General features: G+C 58.2%; 4 protein-coding genes across 4 annotated transcripts; 2 read left to right on the top strand and 2 right to left on the bottom strand.

The window, feature by feature from the left end:
• Nucleotides 1-2,323: 2,323 nt before the first annotated feature.
• INS49_008855 (uncharacterized protein) lies at nucleotides 2,324-4,041 on the top strand (the record flags this gene model as incomplete). The annotated part of the gene is made up of 2 exons (XM_043169592.1): nucleotides 2,324-3,504; nucleotides 3,582-4,041. 2 exons carry the CDS (start codon nucleotides 2,324-2,326, stop codon nucleotides 4,039-4,041), a joined length of 1,641 nt encoding a protein of 546 aa, XP_043027272.1.
• Nucleotides 4,042-4,854: 813 nt separating this feature from the next.
• INS49_008854 (uncharacterized protein) lies at nucleotides 4,855-6,861 on the bottom strand (the record flags this gene model as incomplete). The annotated part of the gene is made up of 4 exons (XM_043169591.1): nucleotides 4,855-4,972; nucleotides 5,074-5,435; nucleotides 5,503-6,445; nucleotides 6,662-6,861. 4 exons carry the CDS (start codon nucleotides 6,859-6,861, stop codon nucleotides 4,855-4,857), a joined length of 1,623 nt encoding a protein of 540 aa, XP_043027271.1.
• Nucleotides 6,862-7,801: 940 nt separating this feature from the next.
• INS49_008853 (uncharacterized protein) lies at nucleotides 7,802-11,011 on the bottom strand (the record flags this gene model as incomplete). Its single annotated transcript, XM_043169590.1, has 6 exons — nucleotides 7,802-7,819; nucleotides 7,883-9,035; nucleotides 9,140-10,574; nucleotides 10,644-10,716; nucleotides 10,766-10,811; nucleotides 10,962-11,011. 6 exons carry the CDS (start codon nucleotides 11,009-11,011, stop codon nucleotides 7,802-7,804), a joined length of 2,775 nt encoding a protein of 924 aa, XP_043027270.1.
• A 939-nt stretch (nucleotides 11,012-11,950) lies between these two features.
• INS49_008852 (uncharacterized protein) lies at nucleotides 11,951-14,201 on the top strand (the record flags this gene model as incomplete). The annotated part of the gene is made up of 3 exons (XM_043169589.1): nucleotides 11,951-12,001; nucleotides 12,798-13,777; nucleotides 13,877-14,201. 3 exons carry the CDS (start codon nucleotides 11,951-11,953, stop codon nucleotides 14,199-14,201), a joined length of 1,356 nt encoding a protein of 451 aa, XP_043027269.1.
• Between the last annotated feature and the right edge of the window lie 435 nt (nucleotides 14,202-14,636).

Here is a 14,636-nt window from a genome sequence, read left to right as displayed (position 1 = left end):
AAAGCAACATGATGGAACGTTCACTGTGGTGATGGAGCAAGAGCCCCCACTGTGTGAAGTATATCAGACGGGAACGGTGTGGTGCCCGGTGGTGCCAAATCCCATCCAGGCCTAGCCTCACGTTGGAGCCTCCCACATGGATGGGAGCATGTGCCACCGTTTCGGGATGGGAATGGCCCTGGGTACATCAAGTGACGTCCTCGGTTCTGTGCCGGCCGATGTCAGACGGTTAGCCTTGTGTCCAAGGAGCTAGGCAGCTTTGACTCGCGCAGGCCCTGGAGACGAAGACACCCTCGAGAGACCAGCCTCGACGGAGGATGTGCGAACGGCATTGCAGCATTGACCTCGACACCACCAAGGAGGCCCGGGAAAGCAGGAGATACACAACACATGTATCGGAGACCATGTGGGAGATGCGATCGCTTGGCATGAATGAGTCCGGGTCGGGCTGTGGGAGCCGCTTGAGTGTGGGAGTTGGGTGTTGGGCGTTGGGTGTGATTGGGACCGTCGGTTGCCGTTAGCTGTGACATGGTAGCAGCCGGGAGATAACAGCGACAGGAGCATGCTATCGAGAGCTCCGATCGACGGGCCGATAGTCTGATGCCGCAATCTGTAACGACCACCAGGTGAGAGCATGTACCGTGTATATGGTGCTGGGTAGGCATGGAGTAGAGGTAACGAGTGATCGGCCAGGGTTGCAGTGCTGGAACTCTGGCTGGACTGGAAGGGGACAACAGAGCCTGAGAATGCTAAGTACTGCAGCCCGCTGACCCATAAAATTGTGTGCCGTTACTTCTTGACGAGTTCGCCTTGGTCGGCCATTAAGCATGTCAAGTTGGCCGGCACAATCTTGAACAGGGAGCCATATCGAGACACCAGGGGGGGGGAAGGAGGATGACGTTGTGGGGGTTAGGGCAGGTATTGGCCTTGGGGTGGAGCTTTTGGGGGGCTGCTTGTGCAGGGGGCTAAATGGCTTGGGTCGCTGCAACGTCAGATGTGGCCTAGGTACAGTGGACAGCAATCTTTATTATTAAAGTTACTCTTCTGCATTGAACACTCAATTTGTATACATATCTGACCGTGCTTTGCTTTGCTTTGCTTTGCTTTGGCTTGATGCGACATCGGTCAACCATGATAGCTCAACAGTGACGACAGGGCCTGCTGGTGGTGCTCGAGCAGTCAGTCCATCTCATGCCGAGACGCCGATCAAGCTTGACCACTGGGTTCTGGAATCTGGACTCTGGAATCTGGACTCTGGAATCTGGACTCTGCACTCTGGACCCTCAACCCTCGGGCAACGTTACGTTACGTTCCAGTTGCCTTCACAACACAACACCACTCGCAACACGCAACCCGTCCATATCCACATCCTGCCACTCCTGCGGGCCGGCCTTCGAGCGGGATGGGGCTGCCAGGCACTGCCCTCCCCCTCCCCAGTCGCTGGTCGTGTGCTCTTTCCCCCTCGTAATTCTTGTTACACCAGCACCCGAGCAACAACGAGTCCACTGTGACTCTGCTGTGATCCTGTTGGCCCACCGCACTTGCCCAAGGAGCCCGGGAGGAGATTGTCCACGGGCAAGCCATCACACAACCCGACCAATCCACCAACCCACACAACCGCAACAACCACCACAACCGCAACAACCACCACAACCACAACCACAACCACAACCACAACCACAACCATCCATCCATTCAGCCAGCCATCCGTCCATCGATTGTTTCATCAGCCTGCACCCGTCTCTGCCTCCCTGCAGCTTTGCACTTGCAATCGCCTTTAGCCATCCGCCCTCGCACGCCACGCCACGAGAACCTCCCCTGCTCCTGATTGGGCCCGCCTCTCGTCTTCCTCTGTTTCGTTTCACCAGTTCCAGTCCCAGTCCCAGTCCCAGAGAGTCCCCCCGGGCGCGTGGTGGGCTACATTTGCCGTTTTCCCATATCACTTACGTACGGCCTAGCCTGCCCTGCTATACCCTGCCCGACCCTCCCTTTCTATTTACTACGTTCTGGGTCGATACGAAGTGACCGCAACTGCAACCGTCTCCGCTGTCAGCCTTTTCCACTCCTGCCGGGCCCCTCTCCCGCGAGTGTGTTTGTGTGCATGCCGTGTGTAGTGTGGTAGCGGTGACACCGAGGACGTGCGTGTCTGTTGCATATAATAGTTGTTGTGCCTGATAAGGCGACTCGACTCAACCAGCTTTGGATCCCTTCGACGCCCCCCTTTGGTTCCAATGACTTGATGTACACGTCTCGACGAACCCCTCTCTACCCTCCCCCTCTATACTGTCAGGGTTAGCCGCTCGTTTTTTCTATTCCCGCTGCAATGCCAACACTGCGAGAGGTTTTTGTCGCGGCGCTCAAGTCTTTGCTACGAGGCAAGACTTTCCTCCAGGCCCTGCTCGCCTTCTGGATCAGCCCTGCCACAATCAAGGACGCCGGGCCCGCGTCCCCGATACCCAACGGAGACGAGGTGGCCTCCAAACCGCGCAGGTGTCCCGAGGACTTCCTCAGGGAGGCCGAGGAGGAGTTGCTGCAACCAGTCCGTCCCGACGGCCTGGGCGAGTTCTCAAGGGCGCTCAAGGCGCAGTTCAGGGATGGCCTTCTGAACAACCCGGCCTGCATGCTGCCGTCATACAACCACCAGCTGCCGAGCCGCTTAGAAAACGGTCAGTATCTCGCCCTCGACGTCGGCGGCTCGACACTGCGGGTGGCCCTGGTCCAGCTGCGGGGCCGGGAGGCCCGCGGCAGTGAGAGCCGCATCGCCCGGCTGGACTCGTTCAAGATCGACCCGTCCATCAAGAAGCTCAAGGGCACTGCTTTCTTCGACTGGATGGCGCAGAGGATAGTGGACACAGTTTCCCAGGCCCTGGGTACGGAGAACAGCCCCGAGAAGCCGCTGCTCATGGGGCTGGCCTGGAGTTTCCCGATCGAGCAGACCTCCCACAAGGGCGGCAAGCTGCAGGGCATGGGCAAGGGCTTCCTGGCCGCCGATGGCCTCCTCGGCCACGACCTTGGGGACATCATCAGGACGGCCTGCGAGACCAAGGGCCTCCACGTGGAGCTAGCCGCCATCGTGAACGACTCGTCCGCCTGCCTCCTGTCCGAGGCCTACCTGAACTCGTCGACGCGTTTCGGCCTGATACTGGGCACCGGCGTTAACATCGCCGTCCATCTACCCGTGCCCACCATCGGCCGGGAAAAGTTCGGCAGCCGGCCCGACTTCTGGTTCGACAAGGCAAGTCACGTCATCGTCAACACGGAGCTGGGCATGTTCGGCAAGGGGATATTGCCCGTGACCCGATGGGACAAGTCCCTCAACGCCGCGCACCCCAAGCCCGACTTCCAGCCGCTGGAACACATGGTCAGCGGGTTCTACCTGGGCGAGATGTGCAGGCTGGCGCTCATCGAGGCCATCAGCACGACGGGTGTGCTGGGTGGCGTTGTGCCCCCATCGTTGCACCTTCCCTACTCACTCGACTCGGAAACAATATCCTTGATAGAAGCGTACGTACAACCCCATTGAGCCCAGCTACCGACTTAGGAGGAAAGAACATGGCAAGATTTACTGACAAGGCCTGCAGAGACACATCATCATCACTAAAACCCTCACTCACCGTCTTCCAATCCCGCCACCCGTCACCCGTCGAGCCCACCACAGCAGACATCACCTTCATCCGCTCCCTTGCATCATACATATCGCGGCGCTCAGCCGCCATCGTAGCAGCGTCCCTCTTCGCCCTCTGGCAATTCAAAAACGAGGCCGAGGCCGACCTCCTGGCTTCCGCGCAGTCAGGCCCCTCCCACTTCGCCGCCACCGCCGCGCAGGGCGAGCTGAACCTCGAGGGCCACGTGGTCGCCTTCAACGGCTCCGTCATCGAGCACTACCCCCGCTACCTCGAGAGCTGCCAGGGCTACATCGACGGGCTCCTCTTGTCCTCCGGTGCCAGGGCCGGCACAATCAGCCTCGCGGGGGCCAAGGAGAGCTCGCTGCTCGGGGCAGCGGTCGCGCTGGCTTGTCTGGAGGAGGGAAAGGCAAACTGAAGGATGCTTGCGGCAGGGGCAAGACATAATTACATGAAACTTGAGTCGGTATTGGAGAAGCAAGCATCTGGACATTCAGGAGTTAGCGATTCGCCACGACAGCCAGCCGTGTCACCCGGGGCTGTTTACGGCTTGCATACATCTAGCATAGTACAAGGGGTTTTTGCGGGTCGCATTTTGGATTTGAAATATGCCACGGTAGCATTGAAGGCGTGAAGGCATCATCAGGTACTGGACACAAGCACAAGAGAGCGCGCGCGCGCGCACACACACACACACACACACACACACACATATTTATATATATATAATAATTTGATGACGATCTGAAGACGACGCTCGATGTCACAAATCCTCCCAGATGCTGATGTTTGTGCCGCATACCATGCAACGAGGGACCACAAGCTCATGAGTATGGCGCCCCTTCCCAGCTCCAAGCAACCAGCAGGTGCTAAAACAAGAAAGCGTTATCAAGAGTGACAAGACGAGGCCCTCCCCGCCCCCCGTTATATATGTATCCAGACCGAGTAGGGGTATAATTCTCAACAACAATCAGTACTTCTTACCATCAGCAAAAACGATTAATCTGCCACCATCGCCTGGTCATAGCCATCCGAGTTCCCGCAATCTCATGACAAGCGAATTACACACAACAGGGCCCTCCACGACCACAGACACACGCACACACAGCAGGTAAAATATGAACGCCTCCTCATCATGGTCTCGTCCAGGAAATGCCCCATGCCGTGAACACAGTATAGTACAACAAAATTTGACGTAGATGAAAGGTTATCAATCACACCAAGACTAAAATCAGTCAGATGAAAAATATCGCTTGGTTTTGTTCCGGACCTGCTGCGCCTTCAGTTCCGGGGGTACAAATACGTGGTGGACGACGTGAGGGCGGTAGATGGCGTCTACGGGTTGTTGCCTACAGATTGGGTTAATGCTGGCTCTGGCTCACATGCCAGTATAGCAAGGGAGGGGGGTTTCGCGAGGGATGTTCAAGAGCAGGGACGAGTCGGGACTCACCAATCGTCGAGGCTCAGAGGGAAATACTCGTAGAGCTGTTCCTCGTCGTCCTCGGGGCTCTTTTGCAGGTTCTGGGCGGCCGCCATCGACTTGGCGTGGCGCGGTGACGTGCAGTCCGAGCTGGAGCGGTTGGGGCTGCGCTCGTCCTCGGAGAGGGACAGGTTGATGGGCAAGCTCGAGGGCACCCCGCGCTGGAAGGAGTTGCTCCGCGGCGTTGTCGGCTGTCCTGGCTTGGAGATTGATGGTTCCGAGGACCACGGCGGCACGGGTGGTCGGCTGAGGTTTGGCGATAGTGCGAGTTTCTTGGAAGACGACTGTCCCGGCTGGACGTACGGATGTGGTGATGCCCATTCTCCAGACTGCTGTGACGAGGGTTAGCCTCCGCCCTGAGGCGTTACCATACAAAACCAGGGTGACAGATCATCATACCTGCACATTCCCTAGGGAATGATACTTCTGTAAGTTCTGCGCCAGATCTCCCGTCCGCTCCACCTTGGGAATGGGCGCTGTATCTGAAGGCGTCAAGGTGGCCCTTCTTTCGGCCTTCTTGTCACCGGACAGGGGCACGTCCTTGCGACTGTCAAAGTTTCTCGGGCTACGGCCCCTAACAATGACGGGCCCGGACTGCATGTCTGCGAGCTTGAGGTATTCACCACTCTTGGCCTTGCCCAGGAGGCTGATCTGGACCACATAATGCTGCTGCAACCCCTTGCGTCGGCCATTGTTGGCTGTCGCGTGCTTGAACTGTAGTCGCTTCCACGACACCGGCAGGGAGACGCGATTGTGGTCCAGCTCTTGGCCGGTGGACAGGTCCAGGGCTATGTTTGGGGGAGCAGCTGGCGACTTGGAACCCTCGTCGCCGGCAGACTTCCAGGGTATTGATATGATCTCTGTGGCTTTCCCCTCGATGGATTCTATGGCAGTGATGGAGGCTGCGAGGTCAAAAATCTGGACTTGGTGCGACTGCTCGTCTACGATATGACTTATATTCCGTGGCAGGGTGATCTGGCCGGAGCACTGCCACAGGTTTCTCCGGTAACAGGTCAGCTCCAGGGGGCGCCCGGAAGTGTCGCCGCCAAAGACGTCCTCGGCGACGAAGAACATGCCATAGAGCTCGGCTGTCATGTTGGGGTCTGTCAGGACGCCCGCGCCGTCGATGATCTGGGCCCTGGGGATCGGGGCGGAGAAGCTGAGGAGCTTGTTGTCGAGCTCCTGGGAGGGTGACTCCTCGTTGAAGGGCTCGGTGCTGTCGGCGGGGACATCGTAGGCTGGGCGGGCCGAGTAGGAGGAGAATGGGTCCTCGAAGGTGTTGAAGTTCTCGAACTCGTACGAGGGCGTGAACGGGAGGGGCGCGAGGCCGTTGACGCCGTCACTGGTGGGTGTACAATCTGATTAGCCATAAGGGCCTTTCTCTAGGTACTCGACGTAGTTGACATGTCCAGGCGATGGCGCATTCGCCCGCCATGCCATGTGCCTGGCACGTGGAACGTGCGATGTGGAATGTGGATAGTCTAGTATCACAGGAAGGGGGGAGGGGAGGGGAAGAGAGGAAACACGGGAAAATGTTCAACAAGATGACCAGACATACAGCAGCGACTCGTCAAAGTTGAGGTCCTGGTCAAAGACATTCATGTCCACGGCGGCGCTGCTCATGTTGGTGGGCATGGGCAGGCTGTGAGGGTGGTGGACGTTGGCATGGGCGGCAGTCGGCGGAGTGGGATTGTGGGCTGGACCGGCTCCGTGAGCAGCAGGTCCAGCAGCAGCATGGCCCGAGTTGGAGGTGAACATCTGGGGGCAGGAGCGGGAGCGGGCGTGGGCGTGGGCACCCTATTCTGTCTTATCGGCCATGCGACCACGACGGCGGCAGCGGGCGCATTCCCAGGCTCGTCCGAGTGGAGACAGGCGTCGGTCCCGAGGCTGCTTGCTTTGGCCTGCTGTCGCTGCCCGCTTCTCTCGGGAATGACGCCGGAGGTAGCGTGGGCGAGAGGGGTGGAGAGGCGGCGAGGCGAGGCGGCGAGGCGCGAGAGACGATGCAGACGCAAGCGGGCGAGGGCATTCGCTGGCTTGGGCGCGACATGGAGACTCGGGACCCGCCCGCCTCGATGCCCACAAGCGCCTGTGCTGCTCGTCTTAAAAGCTTCAATCTCCCCAATCTGTGGGGCCTGGGCCGCTGCCTGCGCTGCTCCTGCGGGGAAATTGTGTGTATGGAGTTACCCCAGGTCGACAGGTGTGAGGGTCCCCTGCCTTGGGCCGGTAGTCTAGACTATCTAAACTACAGGGGACCGAGGTAGGCTGTCCGCGGATGCGCGCATCTAGACTAGACTACATGCCCAGGTGGTAGGCAAGCTTCAAAATTACACCAGCACGATCAGGACAGAATGATCAAGTATTCAGCCTCTCGATAAGCGTGTGTGTGTGTGTGTGTGCTGTTCTGCCCACAACGAAGGCATCTCATACAGACAAGACCGTGTCATTGTCGTCTGGGTGTCGCCTCCTGACCGCCCCTCGCCCTTATCATAAGCGCACCCACCACATGCTGTGTCTGAGACATGGCCTTCTTCTCTCATAATACCACGAGCAGAACACCGCCCGCAGTTCCAAATAAATAGATAAAACAAATCTAAGCTGACGTCGATAGCTGTAGTCAGCCGAGCCCGAAGCTACACGAGCGCGTCTTGTCCAAAAACGACAGACACCTGCGACTGCGACGCCCTTTGTAGATTCCAGATCAAGATATGTCGGACCACTGTGAGCTGTTAGCACTCATTCTCCCGTCGATGTTCCAGGACGGGGCTGCAACGGAACTCACGTTCTCGGGCGAGTTGGTCACCTCCTCAAACACCTGCAGCACCTGGAACCCCATCGACAGCAGCGGCTCGTATAGCTCGTCCGTCACCCAGCTGAGCACGCTCCTCGCCGTCTTGTGCGCCTTGTTCTGCCGCACCCCCATCACCACCAGGCCCTGCAGCACCAGCGTCGCCTGTGCCGTCGGCTCCACCAGCGGCGCCACGATCCCGCCCACCGCCTCTGCCCCGGACCCCGGCTGCAGGCACGGCATCAGGTGTGACAGCGAGCTGCCCGGGCTGCAGATGATCACCGTCCCCAGGATCTTGCCCCCGCCGTTCTTGGCCCGCACCACCCCGCACGTCTTGACCTCCTGCAGCGCCGACTTGTACAGCTCCAGCACCTCGCCGTTGGCGTGCGCCCGCACGTGCTCTACCACGTTGTCCGCGTTGTCCAGCCCGTGGATCAGGTCGAAGCTGATGCCCGCCCGCGAGATGCTCTGGAGCAAGCCCTCGGGCACCGTCCAGCTGCCCAGCTCCGGGATCACCATGTTGGTGAGGCGCCGCGGGAACTGCGTGTCCCAGCCGCTGTTGATGAACCAGCTCCTCAGCCCCGTGCTGTCATCGACCGGGATGCCCAGGAACACCCCGGGGAACGAGATGCCAAGCCGGACCTTCTTGATCCCGCGCTTTTGGATGAGATGCCTGAGGGCGCGGCGATGAAGCGAGCGCCCAATCGAGACGTTGCGCTTCGTCGGGTCCACAAACAGAGCACCGATTATGCCAATGCCTTGTGTGTAGTATGTCGCGCAGAAGCCATACAGCGCTTTAGTGCTGCTGTTTCGCACGACAAAGTGCGCCTCTTCAATCTTGGCGTTGTAGAGATCGAACGACGCCGAAGAAGTCGCCCTCAGGAACTCGAGCTTCGGGGCGCTGGCCCTGGCGAGGCCCCTGATCAGGTCGTCCAGGGGCCGCGCATCTCGTGCTTTTTCATAGTTCTCGACAAGCCATTGCTGCCTCGACTTCAGCACCTTCTTGCTCTTCCTGAGCGTCCCTGGCAGCGACCCCTGTGGCGTGAACTCGCCAAACAGTGCGCGCACGAGTGCTTGCATCGCCGTCTCGGTAAAGTCAAAAGTGCAGATATACGTCCCGATGGTCTTGTCCATGGCAAAGTCATATCTGTTATCTCGTTCGTTAGTCTTGACTGGCAAAGTATAGTCGTCGCCACCGCAAAAGAGATAGGGCCAATTTCCCAAGAAACAGTGCCTAGAGGACGGACTCACGGTGAGCTCACGGCAACAACTATCAGTGACTTCTTCTGGCCGCTGGCCCGAAGCATCGAGCACATCATGGCCACGTGCTTCGTAAAACCGGACTGGTAGAGGTTCCGGTTCGCGTCTGCTGTCACAATGATGATCCCCGAGGCCCTATTGATGAGATTTTCATGCACCGGACGGACACCATTGGCGGTGTATGACGTGTGTAGGAGCTTGCCGTTTCTTGCGCGCGCGATCGCCCTTCCCATTTCCCGGAAGACACCCTCGCCGCTCATTATAGCACCCCTCTCTCGATGAGTCCACTTGTCGTGCATGGTGGAAGCGCTGGCCCCCTTCTTTGCTTCGATCGCTTTTGTCGCAGCCGACGCCGGTAGCGGCTTGACGAGCGGTGTCAGGAGCAACAGTTCCTCTCCCTGATCCAGGGACTGGGACAGAGGCAGCAGCCTGTCCTTATCGCGCATGACCGCAATGGAGTTCTCGTAAGCCTGTCTGGACAGGGTGAGATGGGACGGGTGCATCTGGGAAAGTAGAGAGGCACCCGAGGGGTTGAGTGCCTGGGCCCAAGAAGTGCAGCCTGACTTGAGGCGAAGGATCCTCCTCAGGGAGGTCATGACCCTGTTCCTGGTGATGATGCCGTTCTCTATGCCCAACTTGAGCCCCGCAATGCCTTCCAGCTGGATATTGTAGTCCTTGCACAGGAGTATCAGGTCGCATCCCGCCTCGACTGCCATCACGGTGCCTCCCTTAACCCCGATCTCCTGATACAGGGCTTCCATCTCTAGACACTCGGAGATGGCGACCCCCTTGAAACCCAGCTCTTGCCGTAGCAGGTCATCGACTACTTGGTCAGAGAGGCAAGCATGCGACACATTCATGCTGGCTGAAGCGATGCCACAGCCGCCGATGAAGACTGCGTCCAAGTTGCCCGTTGCAATGGCGTTCCTATAGGGCACAAGGGCACTGAGGCCAAGCTCTTCAAGGGTCTGTGTGATGATTGGGACATCGAGGCTGGAGCCCCTGAAGTCCAAGTTGCCATAGGTTGGAAAATGTTTGCCACAGGTCGCCAGGCCGGCATCCTTGTAGCCGTTCAGCGCGGTAATGCTGTACTGGGAGACCTCCTGGGGATCGTCACCACTGGCTCTGACGCTCATGGGTTGGTAGCGGGCGTTGGTCAGAACATCCAATACTGGGCCGAGAATGAGGTTGACACCGACGGCCGAGAGCTCCTTCGCAGTCGCCTTGGCTACGTTGTATGCCATGTCGAGGCTGCCCGTTGCTGCCACGCCCATGGCGCTGGGAAACTGACAGATGTAGTCCTCATCGAAGAGGCTGTTGACGCCGCCATTTTCCTGGTCCACGGCGATCAGTAAGGGATAAGGATGGCCTGCACCACGAGCAATTGTTTGCAACTCCTGGACGAGCTTGGCCGCCTGTTGAGCCGCTTTGTGGAGGAATCTGGTCAGCATGCATGGCGGAGCGGGCGAGACTCAGTGTGATGGGGGTTTGTTACACTTCAAGTTCTTGGCCGTGAGGATGATGGACCCCAGGTGGTGATCCTCGATAAGACTACGGATTTGAGGTGTCTGTAGAGGGTCAGCTTCAGAAATGAAGGGAGAATAGTATAATACTCACAACTTCGGTGCCGTCCCAGCCCATCAAGAGCATCTGGCCGATGGCCCTGCATCAACATCATGCCGTCAGCTCATGATGCAATAAAGGGGCCAGCCGCCAAAGGCTGAGCCATGGCGCATCGACTTCCCGCATATGAGACCGTCAAGAACCAAGTCGGAAAGTAAGTGATGCCGTAACGTAATGCCCGTTGACCTACCAATCAAAGTCCTGCCATAGTGGGTCCAAGTCACCGTCTGGCATAGCCATTGCTGTTGGCTACTTGGGAAACACTCTCTCCGGACAAAGAACATAACAGCTCTACCTCTAACAATGATAATCCGGGGCGGATCCGGATCCTATGTAGCTGTCACGTGGAGAAGGAGCGTGGGTGGCATTGTACTCGCGCTCCCTACCACACCAGAAACTCGGGACGGGCAGTCGACTAGGCGGTGCAAATGAGATTGTGCACAAAAGAGTGATAGAGTGATGGCAGCCCGTGGTGTGCCGTGCAGCGCTCTGTGAGTTGTCGGGGTTACTGTTGCAGGCAACACCGGTATGCCGATTCAACCGTGACGGAGTGCAAGTGCGTTGACACGGACGGGCGGTGCAGAGTGATCTAGAGTCTAGCGCTTGCTTCCTCTCGGGACTGACTACCATGAGGCTGAACGCTAGACCATCCCCCTTCCCCGTGCCCCTGCCCTCCCTCCGTTCTCAGCCGCGACGAAGCCTCAGGGTTAGGGTTCAGGTTCCAAGGGACAAAGACGGCGCTAGGCTGCAATGGGAACGATAGTCTCCTCTACATCATGTACGGAGTACCCACGTACCCTGTCTATCAAGACCACCTCACAAATGTAACGTCACTGTCGCCGACTTCATCCTCCCATCCCGCCTCCACATAGCACATCGTCCATGTGACGGCGGGGTTTCGAGACATCCCACCACCAACGACCACACGTATCTCTGAGACAGCTTCAACGTCGCCTTGCCCCTCCTTGATCCCATATCAGTGACAACGGCTAGGAGCACCTAGGCAGACGCGGACCAGGCCCGGATCCATTGCGGAGCCACATCCAACCCTCGCAACATGGGCGTGACGGCCGGAGATCATCACCACATTAGCACCCGTTGGTTGGATGTTGTGGTCCGTCAGGGCTCTCTGCTTGGCGGGGGCTTACCAATGGTCCTTCTGTCGTCCATCCCTCCATCATGTCGAAGGAGGCAAGGCCACGCCTATCTATCGACCGTGGCGGATTCCAGGTTCCAGACTTCGGCCTCTGGGACTCGGGCTTGCGCTCCCACCCACGATGACGCTTGACCGAGGAAGTGCATTCAGTCTGACAGTCGGGATTCGGAGCCTATCTCGAGGCTTGTGGACGGGAGCCAGTAACGGTGGCCATGTGGACTGTCGCCCTGCGACGACTGGCTTACTGTGCTGCACTGTGCCCATGCTGATCGATGTGCTGCCGCCGCCTCGATTCAGTTCATCTTATTACTATGACCAGTTTCATCACCATGCATCCAACCAGGTGCCCCCCAATGACTAAGTGGGTTTGCATGAAGGGTTCGTAGCCTCCATCCCTAGCGGCTCCTCTCCGGAGCTGTGTGAGCCTGACGGGACACCCGATCTGTTTGTGCCGGCAACGTGATACCTACCTTGTATCCACTTCCCTCTCTGGGCTTCCCGGGGTCTATCAGTCAGTCAGTCAGTCAGTCAGTGCGATGTACTGCAAGTCCTATCGTCACGACCGGAGTGCTACCGGGGTGCTACCGGAGTGCAACCTGCTACCTTGGGTGGCCGTAAACCTAGTTGGTATGTTGGTTAAGTATAGACTCTCATACGCCCTGTCATCACTTCTTCCTCCCCGTTCATGGAGTCCCTTCACCACCAAAGAGAAACCTGCAGGCTCAGGACACACCAGGAATACACGATATATCCCCCATAGATTGCAATTACCACCTCAGACGATACGTCCTTGAGCCCGAGAATGCCAGCCCTCGTCACAGAAAACCGCCAGCATGGCATCACCAAGTTTACAACTGCCGGCTCGTCAAGGGCGACAACCTAGTCAACGAGGACCTCTGGGTCAGCTCGGTGACGGGGAAGATTGTCGAGACCCAGCAGGCCTTCTACGACGACTTCGTCCTCCCTGACCAGACCATTGACCTGGGCGGCCGCATCCTCTCGCCGGGCCTGATCGACGTGCAGCTCAATGGCGCCTTCGGCCTTAACTTCTCCACCGTCGTGCCGGACATGTCACTGTACGGCAAGGCGGTGCGGGACCTGAACCGGAGGCTGGTCCAGACGGGCGTCACCTCGTACGTGCCCACCGTCACGACCCAGACGAGCGATCTGTACCGCAAGGTCTTGCCTCACCTGGCGCCCTCGGGCTCCAAGAGGATTGCTGACGACGGCGCTGAGTCCCTCGGCGCGCACTGCGAGGGGCCCTTTCTTAACCCGGGCAAGAACGGCATTCACAACGTCGAGGTCATGCGGCAGGCGCACGCCTTCAAGGATCTCGAGGACATGTACGGCCCCGAGAACATCAACCCGCACCTGGCGCGAGGACCCCTGCCCATAAGAATGATCACGTCGGCGCCGGAGCTAGGCAACATGACGCAGCTCATCCCCGAGCTGCAGTCCCGCGGCATCATCTTCTCCATCGGCCACTCCGAGGCCACCTACGAGGAGGCCTCTGCCGCCGTCGCGAGCGGCGCCACAATGATCACCCACCTCTTCAACGCCATGCGGCCGTTGCACCACCGGAACCCGGGCATCTTCGGCGTGCTGGGCATCGCCGAGAGCCTGCCGCGCCCCTACTTTGGCATCATCGCGGACGGCATCCATCTGCACCCCACCACCATCAAGATCGCCCACAACGCGCACCCGGACGGGTTCATCCTCGTCACTGACGCCATGCACATGGTGGGCCTGCCGGATGGGAGATACAAGTGGACCAACGGCGAGGGCGAGCACCACATCGTCAAGAAGGGCTACGTCCTAACACTCGAAGGGACGGACAGCATAGCAGGAAGGTGAGTTCACTCGAGACGGGCCTTCCGACGTCCCACAGCCCCCCTGAAATGTTAGAATAACGACCGTGCTGACTTCTCACGCCCCTTCCTTCCCAACAGCTCCATCACCCTCATCGAATGCGTCAACAACTTCCTTAAGTGGTCCGGAACCAGCATCCCCAACGTCCTGAGGGCGGTGACATCTACCCCGGCCGAGATGCTGGGCCTGACGGGCGTCAAAGGCTCCCTGGAGGCCGGCGCCGACGCCGACCTCGTCATCTTCTCGGAGGAGGTGACAGCCGACGGCGCCGTCCAGCTGGTTGCCGACGAGGTGTGGAAGTTTGGAAGCCGCGTCTTCCACAAGAGCGACCCCTTCTCGCCCGTCTACTCGCCCATCGATAGCTCGCCCCTCCCGTCCTCTCCCGAGCCTGACTTCGCTCTCTGATGTGTGTGAGAGAGAGAGAGAGAGAAACAGAGCAGGGAGAAGAAAGCCCAGATTGTGGTGTGGTCGAAGTATTCAGGCATTGGTGTGATTTGTGGTAACTATCAGTGAAAACGCGATTGTTTATTTCAGACATGTAACATTGAAAGGATTCAAGCAAGTAAGGTTGAGCGTCTCATATAGCCATAGATTGGAACGAACGGCGCGCTCATTATCTTAGAAAGAAACTTGAAGAGCAAAGCAGTTAAATCGACAGACGGGATGTCATAAAGGCAAGGAGTTCAGGCCGCAATGCTTCCATTTCACACATGTTCTTTCTGGAGGGCGCCTTGTAAGATGATACTCATTAACATGAATTGAAATTTGATTAAGCAAGTGTGTGTAGTTGGAAGCAAAAGATTGTAAGATCATGCTAATTTTACAGGTCCGAGGTATCAT

This window comes from Diaporthe citri (genome assembly GCF_014595645.1).
Source record: "Diaporthe citri strain NFHF-8-4 chromosome Unknown scaffold_3, whole genome shotgun sequence".
Lineage (NCBI taxonomy): Eukaryota > Fungi > Ascomycota > Sordariomycetes > Diaporthales > Diaporthaceae > Diaporthe > Diaporthe citri.
This window is presented reverse-complemented; position numbering and strand designations above follow the sequence as displayed.